The sequence below is a fragment of the Rhinoraja longicauda genome, chromosome 34 (genome assembly GCF_053455715.1).
Source record: "Rhinoraja longicauda isolate Sanriku21f chromosome 34, sRhiLon1.1, whole genome shotgun sequence".
In the NCBI taxonomy this organism is placed as follows: Eukaryota; Metazoa; Chordata; class Chondrichthyes; order Rajiformes; family Arhynchobatidae; genus Rhinoraja; species Rhinoraja longicauda.
The window spans coordinates 17,227,653-17,246,066 of NC_135986.1; the positions used below are offsets into that span (position 1 = coordinate 17,227,653).

General features: G+C 52.3%; 1 protein-coding gene across 1 annotated transcript in view; it reads left to right on the plus strand.

The window, feature by feature from the left end:
* Window positions 1–18,414, plus strand: part of LOC144609613 (pyruvate carboxylase, mitochondrial-like) — a 328,348-nt gene that overhangs the window by 238,124 nt on the left and 71,810 nt on the right. Inside the window, exon 9 of the mRNA XM_078428112.1 lies at window positions 195–357. Coding sequence (XP_078284238.1) covers window positions 195–357 — 163 coding nt within the window. The remainder of the gene's footprint in view (window positions 1–194; window positions 358–18,414) is intronic.

Genomic DNA, 18,414 nt, shown 5'->3' on the forward strand with positions numbered 1-18,414 from the left:
GGCCCAACGGGTCCATTTGGTCTCGTGCTTCTATAAGATCCCCTCTCATCCTTCTAAACTCCAGCGGGTAAAAGCCCGGTCGACCCATTCTTTCATCATGGGTCATGTCAAACGGAAAGCTGACGTGAGCTGGGGGGCTGATTTTAACCGATTATTTTCTGCTTCCCCCCACCCCCCCCCCCCCCCCCCTTCAGCGTTGACCTCGTGCACGCTCAGATCCACGTGACAGAGGGGAGGAGCCTGGCTGACCTGGGCCTGAAGCAGGAGAACATCCGCATCAACGGCTGTGCCATCCAGTGTAGGATCACCACCGAGGATCCCACCCGCGGCTTCCAGCCCGACACTGGGCGCATCGAGGTAAGGCCAACCCCCCCCCCCCCCCCCCCCCTCCTCCCAATGTCGATACACCTCGCGCAGTGTTGCCAACTTCCTCACTCCCAAATAAGGGACAGAGGTTGACGTCACCGCCCCGCGTCCCACATGGCCTCGCCCAGCTCCCGCTCCACCAATGGCCGCCGCCCGGGCCGGGAGGCGGGTTGCTAGGCAACCTCCGTCAGGTGCTGCCCGGGCCTCCGTTAGGTGCTGCCCGGGCCTCCGGGCCTACAATGTCCGGGCCTACAGTGGCCCCCAGGGCCTACAGGTCTGGGCCTACGGTATCCGGGCTCACAGCGGTCCCCAGGCATACAGTGTCCAGGACTACAGTGTCCGGGCCTACAGCGCCCCCCCAGGCCTAATACGGGACAAGGCCATGTGGGACGCGGGGCATGTAAGCGACAAAGCAATTTAGGTCAAAATACAGGATGTCCCGGCTAATACGGGACAGTTGGCAACCAACCAAGAGAGAGGTGAGAGACAGAGAGAGGGGTTGGAGTGCGAGAGAGGGAGTGAGAGAGAGGGAAAGAGGGAGGGAGAAAGTTTTAGAAAGTTTGAGAAAGAGGGGAGGGAGGGAGAGAGAGAGAGGGGGTGAGAGAGAGGGAGGGGGAGAGGGGAGAGAGAGAGAGACGTTGGATTCATGGGGAGGGGGTCTTGGAGGGGAGGGCGCTCCTCAAACTGCGGATCATCCTGGACAATACAGCCCACCCCCTCCGTGACACACTGGTCAACCTGAGGAGCCCCTTCAGCAGCAGACTGGTCCCACCGAGAGGCAGCACAGAACGCCACAGGAGGTCCTTCTTCCCTGTGGCTATCAAACTGGACAACCCCTCCCTCTTCTGACTGCCCCCCCAATCTTTGCACATCCCCTCTCCTTTCCACGGCTCATTTTAATTCCATGTTTCGTGCATTTTGAGTTTTACGGCTGTTGGATGATCAATTTCCCTCCTGGGATAATTAAAGTTCTATCGTATCGTATCGTATCGTCTATCAATGATTTTGACGATGAATGACTGACTAGTGGAAACATCCTCTCCACATCCACTCGATCCAGGCCTTTCACTATACGATAAGTTTCCATGAGGTCCCCCCTCATCCTTCTAAACTCCAGCGAGTACAGGCCCAGTGCCGACAAACGCTCATCGTACGTTAACCCACTCATTCCTGGGATCGTCCTTGTAAACCTCCTCTGGACCCTCTCCAGAGCCAGCACGCCTTTCCTCAGCTACAGGGCCCAAAACCACTCACAATAGACAATAGACAATAGGTGCAGGAGGAGGCCGTTCGGCCCTTCGAGCCAGCACCGCCATTCAATGTGATCATGGCTGATCATTCTCAATCAGTACCCCGTTCCTGCCTTCTCCCCATACCCCCTGACTCCGCTATCCTTAAGAGCTCTATCCAGCTCTCTCTTGAATGCATTCAGAGAATCGGCCTCCACTGCCTTCTGAGGCAGAGAATTCCACAGATTCACAACTCTCTGACTGAAAAAGTTTTTCCTCATCTCCGTTCTAAATGGCCTACCCCTTATTCCAAATGTTGTCCGACTACCCCCTTAAAAAGCCTCAGCCTTGCATCCCTGTTTTTGTATTCTAGTCCTCTCGAAACAAAGGCTAGCATTGCAATTGGCTTCCTAACTTCCAATTCAACGTGTAATTTATCCTGTGTGGGACGGAACTGCAAATGATGGCTTAAACCGAAGAGTAACTCAGCGGGACGGGCAGCATCTCTGGAGAGAAGGAACGGGCGGCTTTTGGGGTTGAGACCCTTCTTCAGACTCATTAGTCGGAGGAGTCTGAAGAAGGGCCTCGACCCAAAACGTCACCCATTCCTTCTCTCACGAGAATGCGATAATTCGTCTCTATGGCATATCAATTTAGACCGCTGAGTTGCTCCAGCATTTTGTGTCCATCTTGTAATTTACCGTTTTTGGAATCCTGCACCAGCGCCCTCCCATCCGAGACCCCCTCCCCGTGAATCCAACTCCACCCTACGGTTGCCAACTGTTCCGTATTAGCCGGGACTTCCCGTATTTTTGGCTAAATTGCTTTGTCGCTTACGGGACTGCCCTTGTCCCGTATTAGGCCGGGGGGGGGCGCTGTAGGCCCGGACACTAGTCCCAGGTCCCTTTGCATTTCTCCCCATTTATAAAATTTTAAATGTTTTTATTGCTACGGTAGATAGCTGGTGGGTTGGGTTGTTAACTTTTTCACCCCCAAAAAAGGGACAAAATGTGACGTCACCATCCCAGCCAGCGGCCACGTGCTCCCGCTCCACCAATGGCGGCCGCCCGGGCCGGGAGGCGGGTTGCTACGCAACTTCCGTCAGTGTCCGGGCCTACAGTGTCAGGGCTTTCAGTGTCCAGGCCTTCAGTGTCCAGGCCTTCAGTGTCCGGGCCTACAGTGTCCGGGCCTACAGTGTTCGGGCCTGCAGTGTCCGGGCCTTCATTGTCCGGGCCTACAGTGACCGGGCCTACAGTATCCAGGCCTGCAGTGTCTGGGCCTACAGTGTCCAGGCCTACAGTGATCGGGCCTACAGTGTCCAGGCCTGCAGTGTCTGGGCCTACAGTGTCCGGGCCTACAGTGTCCGGGCCTACAGTGTCCGGGCCTATAGTGTCCGGGCCTACAGTGTCCGGGCCTGCAGTGTCCAGGCCTACAACGCCCCCCCCGGGCCTAATACGGGACAAGGGATGTCACGAACGGGACAAACCAATTTAGCCCAACATACAGGATGTCCCGGCTAATACGGGACAGTTGGCGACCCTAGTGGAGGGGCAGATAGCGTGGTGGAAGCTGGGACTCTGCAGAAGGACTTGGACAGGTTGGGGAAGCGTACCAAGAAGTGGCAGATGGAGCACAGCGCAGCAAAGTGTGCGGTCATACATTTTGGTGGTTGGATTAATGACATAGTCTATTTTCCTAATGGGGAGAGGATTCATATAACGGAGACGTGAAGTGTCTTGGGAGTGCTGGTGCAGGATTCCCAAAATGTTCATTTGTAAGCTGAATCGGTAGCAAGGAAGGCAAATGCAATGTTAGCATTTATTTCAAGAGGACTGGAATATAAATCAGGGATGCAATGCTGAGGCTTTACAAGATGCTGGGAAGATTGAATTTGCAGTATTGTGAGCAGTTTTGGGCAACCGTACCTGAGGAAGGATGTACTGGCTTTGGAGAGGGTCCAGAGGAGGTTTATAGACAATAGGTGCAGGAGGCCATTCGGCCCTTCGAACCAGCACCACCATTCAATGTGATCATGGCTGATCATTCTCAATCAGTACCCCATTCCAGCCTTCTCCCCATACCCCCTGACTCCGCTATCCTTAAGAGCTCTATCTAGCTCTCTCTTGAATGCATTCAGAGAATTGGCCTCCACTGCCTTCTGAGGCAGAGAATTCCACAGATTCACAACTCTCTGACTGAAAAGGTTTTTCCTCATCTCAGTTCTAAATGGCCTACCCCTTATTCTTAAACTGTGGCCCCTTGTTCTGGACTCCCCCAACATCGGGAACATGTTTCCTGCCTCTAACGTGTCCAACCCCTTAATAATCTTATACGTTTCGATAAGATCCCCTCTCATCCTTCTAAATTCCAGTGTATACAAGCCTAGTCGCTCCAGTCTTTCAACATATGACAGTCCCGCCATTCCGGGATTAACCTAGTAAACATAGATCGATCTATTAAAGAACGATCCCAGAAATGGGTGGGTTAACATACGATGAGCGTTTGTCGACACTGGGCCTGTACTCGCTGGAGTTTAGAGGGATGAGGGGGGACCTCATTGAAATGTACCGAATAGTGAGCGGCCTGGATAGAGTGGATGTGGAGAGGATGTTTCCACTAGTGGGAGAGTCTAGGACCAGAGGGCACAGCCTCAGAATCAAAGGACGAATTTTTAGAATGGAGAAGAGAAATTTCTTTAGCCAGAGGCTGGTGAATCTGTGGAATTCATTGCCACAGACGGACATGGAGGCCAATGGGTGTTTTTAAAGCGGAGATTGACAAGATTCTTGATTAGTTCGGGTGTCTAAGGTTACAGGGAGAAGGTGGGAGAATGGGGTTGAGAGGGAAAAATAGCTCAGCCATGATCGAATGGCAGAGCAGACTCGATGGGCCGAATGGCCCAATTCTGTTCTTATGTCTTATGGCGTTATCGTCTTACGGTACAGTGAATTTTTTTTCTTTGCACGCAGTTCAGTGGCAATCCTACGATACATTCTGCACAATCATATTATGTACAAGATGGTGGTGCAGCGGGTAGAGCTGCTGCCTCACAGCGCCAGAGACCCGAGTTCGATCCTGACCACGGGCGCTGTCTGTACGGAGTTTGCATGTTCTACCCATGACCATGTGGGTTTTCTCCGGGTGCTCCGGTTTCCTCCCACACTCCAAGGGCGTGCAGGTTTGCAGGCTCATTGGCTTCTGTAAATTGTAAATTGTCCCTAGATTTAATAGGAATCCGAGGGGTAACATTTTCATGCAAAGGGTGGTGGGTGTGTGGAACGAGCTACCCGTGGAGGTAGTTGAGGCTGGGACCATCCCAACGTTTAAGAAACAATTGACAGGTTTAGAGGGATATGGGCCAAACGCGGGCAGGTGGGACTCATGTAGATGGGGCATGTTGGTCAGTGTGGGCAAGTTGGGCCGAAGGGCCTGTTTCCACGCTGTGTCACTCTATGACTCTATGTGTGTGGGATTTCGATTTTTTAGATTTAGAGATACAGCGCGGAAACAGGCCCTTCGGCCCACCGGGTCCGCGCCGCCCAGCGATCCCCGCACACTAACACTTTCCTACACTAGGGACAATTTTTATATTTTACCCAGTCAATTAACGTACATACCTGCACGTGTTTGGAGTGTGGGAGGAAACCGAAGATCTCGGAGAAAACCCACGCAGGTCACGGGGAGAACATGCAAACTCCGTACAGACGGCGCCCGTAGTCAGGATGGAACCTGAGTCTCTGGCGCTGCATTCGCTGTAAGGCAGCAACTCTACCGCTGCGCCACCGTGCAGCCCCAGGATAGTGCTAGCGTACTGGGTGATCGCTGGTCGGCACGGTCTCGCTGGGCTGAAGGGCCTGTTTCCACACTGTATCACTCTTTGACTCTATGTGTGTGGGATAGTGCTAGTGGGTGGTCGCTGGTCGGCGCGGTCTCGCTGGACTGAAGGGCCTGTTTCCACGCTGTATCACTCTTTGACTATGTGTGTGGGATAGTGCTAGTGGGTGGTCGCTGGTCAGCACGGGCTCGCTGGGCTGAAGGGCCTGTTTCCACGCTGCATCTCTAAAGACTAAAGCACCTGAGATGTCGCCTATCCATGTCCTCCAGAGATGCTGCTGGGCCCGCTGAGTTACTCCTGCGCTTTCTATTCCTGCACTTCCCTCCTTGTTGGGCTGGCTGGCTCGCTTTGCCTCTTATGTACAATCATCGAACCCCGTCAAGAATTCATTTCTGCTTTGCTGTGCTTTCTTTCACATTAACAAAGAGCTCTGGAGAGTTGCACAATGGTCCAGTTTGCAACCCAACCTGACGATCGCCATGTCGTTTGTTCCCGGGACTCGATGAACCCGCGTTTATGTGAAAATGAGTCTCTCGGCGGAAACAAAAGCAACCTGCATTAATATATGGTCTTTAATGGAAAAATGCCCCCACAGGCACTTAGCTGAGCTGTAAGTGATGGGGAAGCCGAACCATGGGGAAGAAATCAGTAACTTGAACGTCGAAGGAGCCGCCATTAATCTCCTGAAGCAGGCAGACTTGCACAAACAAAATCAGAGAAAAACATTCTGACGGGAGTTTTCATCTTGCCCGCAAATTCCAGCATGATCGTCGACCATCCCTCTTCTTCGTTGAAAGGCGGGAGATGATGTCGCCGATTTTTCTCCCGCTTGAGAAAATAGTCAAGTCAAGTCAATTTTATTTGTACAGCACATTTAAAAACAACCCACGTTGACCAAAGTGCTGTACATCAGTTCAGGTACTAAGAAACGAACATACAATGGCACACAAACATAACAGCACATACATAAACAGTTCACAGCGCCCCCTCAGAGGGCCTCAAACACTAGGGAGTAGAAATAGGTTTTGAGCCTGGACTTAAAGGAGTCGATGGAGGGGGCAGTTCTGATGGGGAGAGGGATGCTGTTCCACAGTCTAGGAGCTGCAACCGCAAAAGCGCGGTCACCCCTGAGCTTAAGCCTAGACCGCGGGATAGTGAGTAGCCCCAAGTCGGCCGACCTGAGGGACCTGGAGATAGAGTGGTGGGTTAGAAGAGTTTTGATATGGGGGGGGCAAGCCCGTTTAGGGCTTTGTGTGTGAATAGGAGGAGCTTGAAGTTGATTCTGTCCCGTAAGACTCAGACATGGGGGAGGCTCTCTTCACCAGTCTTTATCAGCGTGGTATCACGGGGAACTCAGCTCTCTAAAGCGAGATAGCTCCAGCTCCAAAGCACGACTGCAGCATCGTACATCATAATTCACCCGGTACCATCTAACCCTGATAACAAGCAACACAATGTGCCAGTCAGCAGATTCCTTAAGTAAACCTAAACACAGGATACAGTTACATCTGTGTCTAGATAAGGCCTATCAGGAGTAGGGCATTCGATTCAATTTGAGATACCAGCTACCAAGACAGATGTGTACAGCAATTCATTCTTCCCTGGCACAATGAAAGCATGGAATAGTCTTCACCCTACTGTAGTTACTCAACTAGACACAACTACAGTTAAGGCAGCTCTTCTTCTCCAAGAAGCCCCTCTTGCTTAAGTCCACACTCCGCCACCTCCAGTTTAAATTCCATTTGGAATATTTTGGAGGAACAAGAACCAAGAAGACAGAGGTTCACCTGCACCCCCTCCAACCTCATCTATTGCATCCGCTGCTCCAGATGTCAACTTCTTTACATCGGCGAAACCAAGCGCAGGCTCGGCGATCGTTTCGCTCAACACCTGCGCTCGGTCCGCGTTAACCAATCTGATCTCCCGGTGGCTGAGCACTTCAACTCCCCCTCCCACTCCCAGTCTGACCTTTCTGTCATGGGCCTCCTCCAGTGCCATAGTGAGGCCCACCAGAAATTGGAGGAACAGCACCTCATATTTTCGCCTGGGCAGCTTGCAGCCCAGCGGTATGAACATTGACTTCTCCAACTTTAGATAGTTCCTCTGTCCCTCTCTTCCCCTCCCCCTTCCCAGTTCTCCCTCTATCTTCCCGTCTCCACCTATATCCTTCCTTTGTCCCGCCCCCCCTGACATCAGTCTGATGAAGGGTCTCGACCCGAAACGTCACCCATTCCTTCTCTCCTGAGATGCTGCCTGACCTGCTGAGTTACTCCAGCATTTTGTGAATAAATACCATCGATTTGTACCAGCATCTGCAGTTATTTACTTACATTACAACAACAACACAACATTCACTTCTTCTTCACACAAACATTGCCACCATTTGTTAAGCAATTAAGCAAGACAGTCTCCTAAATCAAGACACACACCAGAATTAAACCCTTCACAGCTGGATTTCTTCCACAGATGATGGAACAATAGGAGGTTTGCAGAGAAGGCCCGATGGTTTGAAAGGACGAGAGGCTTCGATGGGTTAGACAGTCAGAATCTTTCCCCCCCCTCCCCGCCCCCAGGGTGGAAATATCCAACACCAGGGCTTAGCGGTAGAGTTTCCGCCTCACAGCGCCAGAGACCCGGGTTCGATCCTGACCACGGGCGCTGTCTGCACGGAGTTTGTACGTTCTCCCCGTGACCTGCGTGGGTTTTCTCCGGGAGCTCCGGTTTCCTCCCACGCTCCAAAGACGCGCAGGTTTGTAAGTCAATTGGTTTGGGTAACGTTGTAAATTGTCCCCAGTGTGTGTGTGTAGCATGGTGCTAGTATATGGGGGACTGCTGGGCGGCGCGGACTCGGTGGGCCGAAGGGCCTGTTTTCGCACTGTTTCAACTAAACTAAACTAAACCACTCTGAGTTACGACACAAGATTTAGGTGCTACTAGACCAAGTGAACCCGTTGGGCCCAAACCTCTCCTGTATTGGTGCAGCACCCTCTCCTCCCCCCTCTCCACAACTTCCCTTTCCCCCTCCCCCTCCCCCCTCCCTCCCTCCCAACTCGCCCTTGCTGACCAAGATGCCCCATCTCAGCCAGTCCCATTTGCCCGCATTTAGCTCCTCTTTCAGGTGCAGGAAGGAACTGCAGATGCTGGCTTACACTGAAGGTAGACACAAAATGGTGGAGAGACTCAGCGGGTCGGGCAGCATCTCTGGAGAAAAGGAACAGGCGACGTTTCGGGTCGAGACCCTTCTTCAGACTGAGACCCGGTGCCGACTCTGATTTGTTCTGAACCTTTTCATACCTCTAGTTTCCCTCTTCCCCGACTCTCAGTCTGAAGAAGGGTCTCGACCCGAAACGTCACATACTTCTCCAGAGATGCTGACTGACCCGCTGAGTCTCTCCACCATTTTGTTTCTACCTCCAGATTCAGGAACAGTTCCTTCCCGGCTGGCTGTTATGGGGCAACTGAGGCATCCCATCACCAACTAGAGAGCGGTCATGACCCGACCATCTACCTCTTTCCACTGACTGGTTAGCACGCAACAAAAATGCTTCTCATTGTGCCTCGGTACATGTGACAATAACAAACTACATAATGAACGAAATAATACTAAAACAAATAATAATGAACGATCCATGTACCTGTCCAAATGTATTTTATAAACTATTATATTGCCTGCCTCAACTACCTCCTCTGGCAGCTCGTTCCGTACACCCACCACCCTCTGTGTGGAAATGTTAAGCCCCTGTCGCACTGAGGCGATTGTTTAGGCGACTACGGGCGAATAGGCCGAGACCACACGGTCGCCGGGGTGACGCCTGTCCGGTCGTGAGTCGTCTCCAAAGAGTCGTAGCGTCTTTCTGGTCGCCGCTGGATTTTGAAACGTTTAAACATTTTCGGCGATTGTTGGTTTGACGCCGATGATGGTAGCTTGACGTCTCCTGACATGGGCGCTGCCGTAGGTTGTCGCCAGGTGACGTAGGTTGGCGCCGGTGCTGGCTTTGGTGAATTCCATTGGCGACTACCGACGTCAACCGGCGACCGGTACCGACCGGCGCCAAAACCGGAGGCCAGAATGACGTGAACGGCCTTCAGTTGTAGCCGACACGGTCCTAGCTTGTCGTAGCGTGTCGCGGGTGGACGTGGGTTGACTTCGGTTGCCGCCTGTGTGGCCGTAGGCTGTCGTAGGTGCGGTCGTAGGTGATTGGGTCGCTGGTTGTCGGTAGCTTGCCGTAGCTTGACGTCGACTAGGTGGTAGGTTGTTGTAGCTTGTCGTAGACATTGTCGTAGTGGGGGGGTCCAGTAGCCAGTTTTTCGGCGCCCTGCTACGACTATTCCAGTCGCCGGCAGTCGCCTAAAAAAGCGCCTAAGTTGGACAGGCCCTTCACCCCCTCAGGTTCCTGTTAAATCAATCCCCTCGCGCGCATAATAACGCCCGGAAAGTTGTTCCGGATTTAATCTAAACTGAGCCTAAAACTTCCTGCTGCCATCCCTCAAAGTCTCCTTCCCGAGAAACAAGTTGCTGTCTGCCGTTTTAAACTCCTGATTCATTTTTTAAATGTCTCAATTAGAATGCCTTTCAGCCATCGAACCCCTGGAGAATACTGGCCTAGTTTCCAGCAGTCACCTCTCATAATTTAACCCTTTTATCATTCTAATGCCTTCTCCTGGGCCAGTAAATCTTGCCCGCGGTTCAGTGCCAAAGCTGAGCTCAGCTATTTACCCTGTCCCATTTTGCTGCCATTTTAATGCTCTTCATGAATTATCCAGCAGCGTTCTGACTGCCATAAATGATTCAGAGTTTATAAATGATCTGTTATTGATCTCCAGTTGCCATCAAAGCCTGGCCTGCCCCAGCTAGCACTTCTCCCACAGCTGCTGCCCTCTCGACGCCAGAGACCCGGGTTCGATCCCGACCACGGGCGCTGTTTGAGTTTGCACGTTCTCCCCGTGACCCACGAGGGCTTTCTCCGGGCGCTCCGGTTTTTAGGTTAATTTGGGCAAAAATTCAAAATTGTCCCTCGTGCGTAGGAGAGTGCTCGTGTACGGGGTGGTCGGCACGGACCCGGTGGGCCGAAGGGCCTGTTTCTGCGCCGTATCTCTAAACTAAACTAAACTAGGTTGTGAAAAGTTAGAGCAGGATCTTGGCCAACTGGCACGTGGGCTGAGGAATGGCCCATGGAGTTTATCGCAGATTATGTGGGATGTTGGATTTAGGGGAGACATTCCAGGAACTTCACAGTGAATGGTCAGGCCCACTGACTGGGGAGTGCTAAGAGTTCAGATACACAGTTCGTGACACATAGGCTTGCCAAATTTCTCATTCCCAAATACTGGACAAGGTGACGTCACCGCCCCGTGCCCCACGTGACCTCACCCAGCAGGTGGCCACGGGCTCCCGCTCCACCAATGGCGGCCGCTCAGGCCGGGAAGTGGGTTGCTTTGCAACCTCCGTTAGGCGGCGCCCGGGTCTCCCGGCCTACAGTGTCCGTGTCTACAGTGTCCTGGCTTACAGTGTCCTGGCCTACAGTGTCCGTGTCTACAGTGACCGGGCCTACAGTGTCCGGGCCTACAGTGTCCGGGCCTACAGTGACCGGGCCTACAGTGTCCGGGCCTGCAGTGTCCGTGTCTACAGTGTCCGGGCCTGCAGTGTCCGTGTCTACAGTGTCCGTATCTACAGTGACCGGGCCTACAGTGTCTGGGCCTACAATGTCCGGGCCTACAGTGTCCATGTCTACAGTGTCCGGGCCTGCAGTGTCCTGGCCTACAGTGTCCTGGCCTACAGTGTCCGTGTCTACAGTGACCGGGCCTACAGTGTCCGTGTCTACAGTGTCCGGGCCTGCAGTGTCCGTGTCTACAGTGTCCGTGTCTACAGTGTCTGGGCCTACAATGTCCGTTGGCCTTCGTAACAAGAGGAGTTGAGTATAGGAGCAAAGAGGTCCTTCTACAGTTGTACCGGGCCCTGGTGAGACCGCACCTGGAGTACTGTGTGCAGTTTTGGTCTCCAAATTTGAGGAAGGATATTCTTGCTATGGAGGGCGTGCAGCGTAGGTTCACTAGATTAATTCCCGGAATGGCGGGACTGTCGTATGTTGAAAGGCTGGAGCGATTGGGCTTGTATACACTGGAATTTAGAAGGATGAGGGGGGATCTTATTGAAACATATAAGATAATTAGGGGATTGGACACATTAGAGGCAGATAACATGTTCCCAATGTTGGGGGAGTCCAGAACAAGGGGCCACAGTTTGAGAATAAGGGGTAGGCCATTTAGAACGGAGATGAGGAAGAACTTTTTCAGTCAGAGGGTGGTGAAGGTGTGGAATTCTCTGCCTCAGAAGGCAGTGGAGGCCAGTTCGTTGGATGCTTTCAAGAGAGAGCTGGATAGAGCTCTTAAGGATAGCGGAGTGAGGGGGTATGGGGAGAAGGCAGGAACGGGGTACTGATTGATAGTGATCAGCCATGATCGCATTGAATGGCGGTGCTGGCTCGAAGGGCTGAATGGCCTACTCCTGCACCTATTGTCTATTGTCTATTGTCTATTGTCCGGGCCTACAGTGTCCGGGTCTACAACGCCCCCCGGGCCCAATACGGGACAAGGGCAGTCCCGCACGACTCGAACCAATTTAGCCCAACATTCGGGATGTCCCAGCTAATACGGGATTGTTGGCAACCCTAGTTACACACTGGGGGGCAATTTACGGATGCCAATTCACACTCCAAAGACTTACGGGTTTGTAGGTTAATCGGCTTCGGTAAGATGGTAAATAGTCCCTGGTGTGTAGGATAGTGCTGGTGTACGGGGTGGTTGCTGGCCGGCACGGACTCGGAAGGCCGAAGGGCCTGTTTCTGCACTGTACCTCTAAACTGAACCAAACTAAAAATGTGACTGGTTTACTCTGGTGGCCAGTTTCGAATTCTTCCTTGATCCGCCCATTCATAGAGTTACAGAGTCCAACAGCACGGAACAGGCCCTTCGGCCCAGCTCATCCATGCCAACCAAGATGCTCCATCTAAGATAGTCCCATGTACAGAGTCGCACAACACGGAACAGGCCCTTCGGCCCAACTTAACCATGCCGACCAAGATTCCCCATCTAGGGGTGCCAACTATCTCACTCCCAAATATGGGACAAGGTGACATCACCGCCCCGCGCCCCACGTGACCTCACCCAGCCAGCGGCCACGTGCTCCCGCTCCACCAATGGCGGCCGCCCGGGCCGGGTGGCGGGTTGCTAAGCAACCTCCGTTAGGCGAACACACACTCGGCCCCGCTCCCCGAACACACCCTATTAGCCCACACTGTCCGGGCCTACAGTGTCCGGGCCTACAGCGGCCCACGGGCCTAATACGGGACAAGGGCGGTCCCGTACGGGACAAACCAACTTAGCCCAAGATACGGGATGTCCTGGCTAATACGGGACAGTTGGCATGCCTAGTCCCATCTAAGTTAGCTCCATTTGCCTGCATTTGGTTGATATTCCTATAAAGCCTTTTCTATCCATGTAGCTGTCCAAATATCTGTTAAATGTTCTGGTATCCTCTACAGCCAATTCCACTAGCAGCTCATTCCATACATCCCCTGCCCTCTGTGTGTGAAAAAGTTGTCCCTCAGTTTCCTAATTCTATCACAAACCGATAGACAATAGGTGCAGGAGGTGGCTATTCGGCCCTTCGAGCCAGCACCGCCATTCAATGTGATCATGGCTGATCATTCTCAATCAGTACCCCGTTCCTGCCTTCTCCCCATACCCCCTGACTCCGCTATCCTTAAGAGCTCTATCTAGCTCTCTCTTGAAAGCATCCAGAGAATTGGCCTCCACTGCCTTCTGAGGCAGAGAATCCCACAGATTCACAACTCTCTGACTGAAAAAGTTTTTCCTCATCTCCGTTCTAAATGGCCTACCCCTTATTCTTAAACTGTGGCCCCTGGTTCTGGACTCCCCCAACATTGGGAACATGTCCTCTGATTCTTTGTTTCCCTACCCTGGGAGAAAGGCCGTGTGCATTTTCCCAATCTATTCCCCTCGTGATTTTATACACCTCTGTAAGATCATCCCTCAATCTCCTGCGTTTCAAGGAATAATAATAATAATAATAATAATAATAAATGTTATTTGTCATATGTAGGTTGGCACAGGGTCAACGATACAATGAAATGTATTTGACAAGACAACGGGCCACCTCAGCAGTAATATTCCAAGGATAAACAAGATTTAAAAATGTGTATAAGAAAATAACTGCAGATGCTGGTACAAATCGAAGGTATTTATTCACAAAGTGCTGGAGTAACTCAGCAGGTCAGGCAGCATCTCCCGATATATGATTTGAAATAGACAATAGACAATAGACAATAGGTGCAGGAGTAGGCCATTCGGCCCTTCGAATGTGATCATGGCTGATCATTCACAATCAGTACCCCATTCCTGCCTTCTCCCCATACCCCCTGACTGCTATTCTTAAGAGCTCTATCTAGCTCTCTCTTGAAAGCATCCAGAGAATTGGCCTCCACTGCCTTCTGAGGCAGAGAAGGGAAATCGGGCAAAAGGCACTGCCTTCTGAGGGCCTTAATCCCCCTCCCCCCCCCTCTCCCAACTAGGGTTGCCAACTGTCCCGTATCAGCCGGGACATCCCTTATTTTGGTCTAAATTAGTTTGTCCCTTACGGGATGCCCTTGTCCCGTTTTAGTAGGGGGTTGCCAACTTCCTCGCTCCCAAATACGGGATAAAGGGCGACATCGACGACCCCGCGCCCCACGTGACCTCACTCGGCCAGCGGCCACGTGCTCCCGCTCCACCAATGGTGTTTAGGAGTTCACAAGCCTGATGGCCTGATGGTAGAAACTGTTCGTAAGTCTGGTGGTACGCGCAGCCATACTGTATCGTCTGCCTGACGGTAACAAGGAGAACAGCGTGCGTGCTGGGTGGCTGTGGTCCTTGATGATGCTCATCAATAAACTCCTAGCCTGCCCCAACCTCTACCTATAGCTGTCAGGTGGTCGCGGTGGCGCGGCGGTAGAGTTGCTGCCTGACAGCGAATGCAGCGCCGGAGACCCGGGTTCCATCCCGACCGCGGGCGCCGTCTGTACGGAGTTTGTACGTTCTCCCCGTGACCTGCATGGGATTTCTCCGAGATCTTCGGTCTCCTCCCACACTCCAAAGACGTGCGGGTTTGTAGGTTAATTGGCTTGGTGTATGTGTACATTGTCGCTAGTGTGTGTAGGATAGTGATAGTGTGCGGGGATCACTGGGCGGTGCGGGCTCGGTGGGCCGAATGGCCTGTTTCCGCGCTGTATCTCTAAATTAAAATTCGATGTGCTGTTCCTCCAGTTTGCTCGTGGCCTCACTCTGCCGATGGAGGGCGCCCAGGCCAGAAAGCCTAATGCAGGGGAAATGTAGAAACAAAGAACTTTATACAATAGACAATAGACAATAGACAATAGACAACAGGTGCAGGAGGAGGCCATTCGGCCCTTCGAGCCAGCACCGCCATTCAATGTGATCATGGCTGGTCATTCTCAATCAGTACCCCGTTCCTGCCGTCAATCCTGGGTTCAATCTTGCTCAATCCTGGCCACGGGTACAAACCCCGTTCGGACAGCGCCCCAAGTCGGGGTGGAACCCGGGCCTGCAAGCGCTGTCAGGCAGCAATTCCACCGCTGAGCCCCCTTACTGCAAGAAAACATTTCCGCGAATGTTTGCGGGTGCTGCAGTCACAGAAACGCCTGCAACAACGGCATTTGGGGAGTGAGTCCAATTTACTCTGGTGCGCCCCCCTGATTTATCGTCAAATTAGCCTTGAATCACAGAGATGAGTGTTAACACTTAGGGCATTTGTTTGAATAGATCTCTTTCCCTGCCCTTGACAGTTTATGGTTCATAATTGCACCACTTCCCCGCTAAATAGCGCTGAGAGTACTTTTGCTAATGCGAGTCAATTTATGTAAATCAAAGTGGCGCTGCGATCAGCTAATGCTGGCAGATCTCGAGGTTTCGGCTCTGTGTGTGTGTACCACCCACGCACTTCTGTGTCTGTGTGATTCTCAGCGTGGTTCGGCTTGCAGATGCCGCGTGGAAAAGGCCCATCAGCCTTCACACTTCACCAGTCTGAAGAAGGGTCTCGACCCGAAACGTCACCCATTCCTTCTCCCCCGAGATGCTGCGTGACCCGCTGAGTTACTCCAGCATCTCGTGTCTACCTTCGCACTTCAGGTGCTGTCATCTTCAGATCTTAAGGGATAGGAGCGGAATTAGACCACTCAGCCCATCTACTCCGCCATTTAATCATGGCTGATCCATCTCTCCCTCCCAACCCCATTCTCCTGCCTTCTCCCCATAACCCCTGACACCCGCACTGATCAAGAATCTATCTATATCCGCTTTAAACATATCCACTGACTTGTGGCCTCCACAGCCGTCTGTGGCAAAGAATCCCACAGATTCACCACCCTCTGACTAAAGAAATCCCTCCTCATCTCCTTCCTAAAAGAACGTCCTTTAATTCTGAGGCTGTGCCCTCTGGTCCTAGACTCTCCCACTAGTGGAAGCATCCTCTCCACATCCACTCTATCCAGGCCGCTCACTATTCTGTACGTTTCAATGAGGTCCTCCCCTGATTCTTCTAAACTTCAGCGAGTACAGGCCCAGTGCCGACAAACTGTCTGCACGGAGTTTGCACGTTCTCCCCGTGACCCGCGTGGGTTTTCTCCGAGATCTTTGACTTCCTCCCACACTCGAACAACGTACAGGTTGGTAGGTTAACTGGCTTGGAATAAGCGTAAATTGCCCCTGATGTGTATAGGACAGGGTTTCGTGTGCGGGGATCGCTGGGCGGCGCGGACTCGGTGGGCCGACAAGGGCCGGTTTCCGCGCTGCACCTCTAAACTAAACTTAAAAGTCCAGCGACTCCACGCCGACCAGCGATCCTCGCTGCCTCACAGCGCCAGAGACCCGGGTTCCATCCTGACCACGGGCGCTGTCTGTAGGGAGTTTGCACGTCACTCCGGGTGCTCCGGTTTCCCCCCACATCCCAACGATGTGTGGATCTGCAGGCTAATTCTGTAAACTGTTCCGAATGTGCAGGATAGAACTCGTGTGAACGTGGTCGCTGGTCGGCGTGGACTCGCTGGGCTGAAGGGCCTATTGCCATTTTGTGTCTCGAAACTAAACTGAACAGCAGATGAGGCACGGTGGCGCAGCGGTAGTGTTGCTGCCTTACAGTGAATGCAGCGCCGGAGACTCAGGTTCCATCCTGACTACGGGCGCCGTCTGTACGGAGTTTGTACGTTCTCCCCGTGACCTGCGTGGGTTTTCTCCGAGATCTTCGGTTTCCTCCCACACTCCAAAGACGTACAGGTGTGTAGGTTAATTGACTGGGTAAATGTAAAAATTGTCCCTAGTGTGTGTAGGATAGTGTTAGTGTGCGGGGATCGCTGGGCGGCGCGGACCCGGTGGGCCGAAGGGCCTGTTTCCGCGCTGTATCTCTAAATCTAAAAAAAAATGATGGAATCTTAGGCCTAGGTTTAATTTACGCCCTGTGGTTGAGTGTCTTGTTGCTATTCACTTAGTATGACTATATGGTAACTCAAATTTCACTGAACCTTAACTGGTACATGTGACAATAAACTGACCGTGAAACCTTGAAGTGTGTTCTATTGTCGTGTGTACCGAGGTACAGTGAAAAGCTTTGTTTTAGCTTCAGGCTTAGTGTTGTCACGTTTACCGAGGTTTGGTGTAAAGCCTTTTATTGCGATCGGGTTTATTATTGTCACCAAGCCAATTAACCTGCAAACCCGCACGTCTTTGGAGCGTGGGAGGAAACCGGAGATCTCGGAGAAAACCCACGCAGGTCACGGGGAGAATGTACAAACTCCGTACAGACGGCTCCCGTGGTCGGGATCGAACCGGGGTCTCCGGAGCTGTGAGGCAGCAACTCTACCGCTGCGCCACGGGTCTCAATCCGAAGCGGCACCTCTCCACGTTCTACAGAGATGCTGCCTGACCTGATGAGTTGCTCCAGCAACTCTGTGCCCTTCACTGTGCTATGAAGCTGATGGGCTGATGGGCCTGAGGCGGGGGGTTTTGTACAGCATGGACGAGTTGGGCCGAATGGCCTGCTTTGTTACTGCATGACCGTCTGACCCGCTGATTATCAGACGGGCTAATCAAGGGATGTGGGGAGAAAGCAGGAACGGGGTACTGATTGTGGATGATCAGCCACCATCATATTGAATGGCAGTGCCATTGAATCCCTCCCTCCCTAGGAGATAGATTTAAACTTTAAAACGTGGATAACTTTAAAAATATAACGCCGATTTCAATGAAACTTCTTCCATTAGCACCAAAGGGATGACGGTGAGTATGGTGGGCCTAAAATTGTCGCGCTATCGTGTACCGTTTTGGCTGTAGTTCAGGAACAAACAAACAAACAAACAAACGAACATACGAGAGTTTTAGTATATAGATGGGCCAATCGCGGGCAGGTGGGGCTAGTGGTGCTGGGACATGTTGGTCGGCCTGGGCAAGTTGGGCCGAAGGGCCTGTTTCCGCGCTGTTTGGCTGTGTGGGCCTGTGGTTCGATTGCAGTCTGACCATCATCAATGTGGGTTTCGGATTCAGAAGGCACGGCAACTGAGAAGACCGCAGTGGAGCGAAATCGTTATTGTGTTAAGAGGCAGGTGAATCGATATTAAGATCCACAGGGCAGCCATTTGGGCCAGAGATACGAGGGTGAGGTCATACGACATTAAAGGAATTGTCCACAAACGGTCAGGTTTCAAATGAGTTGCGAGTTCTCTGTCAGAGAATTGATTGAACGCCGCATTGATTTGTTAAAGCATTTAGTCCCAGTGACCTGCAGATTAGTTTAAGGCAGACACAAAATGGTGGAGTTTCTCAGCGGGTCAGGCAGCAACTCGGGAGAGAAGGAACGGGTGACGTTTCGGCTCGAGACCCTTCCACAGACTGATGTCAGGGGAGGGGGCGGGACAAAGA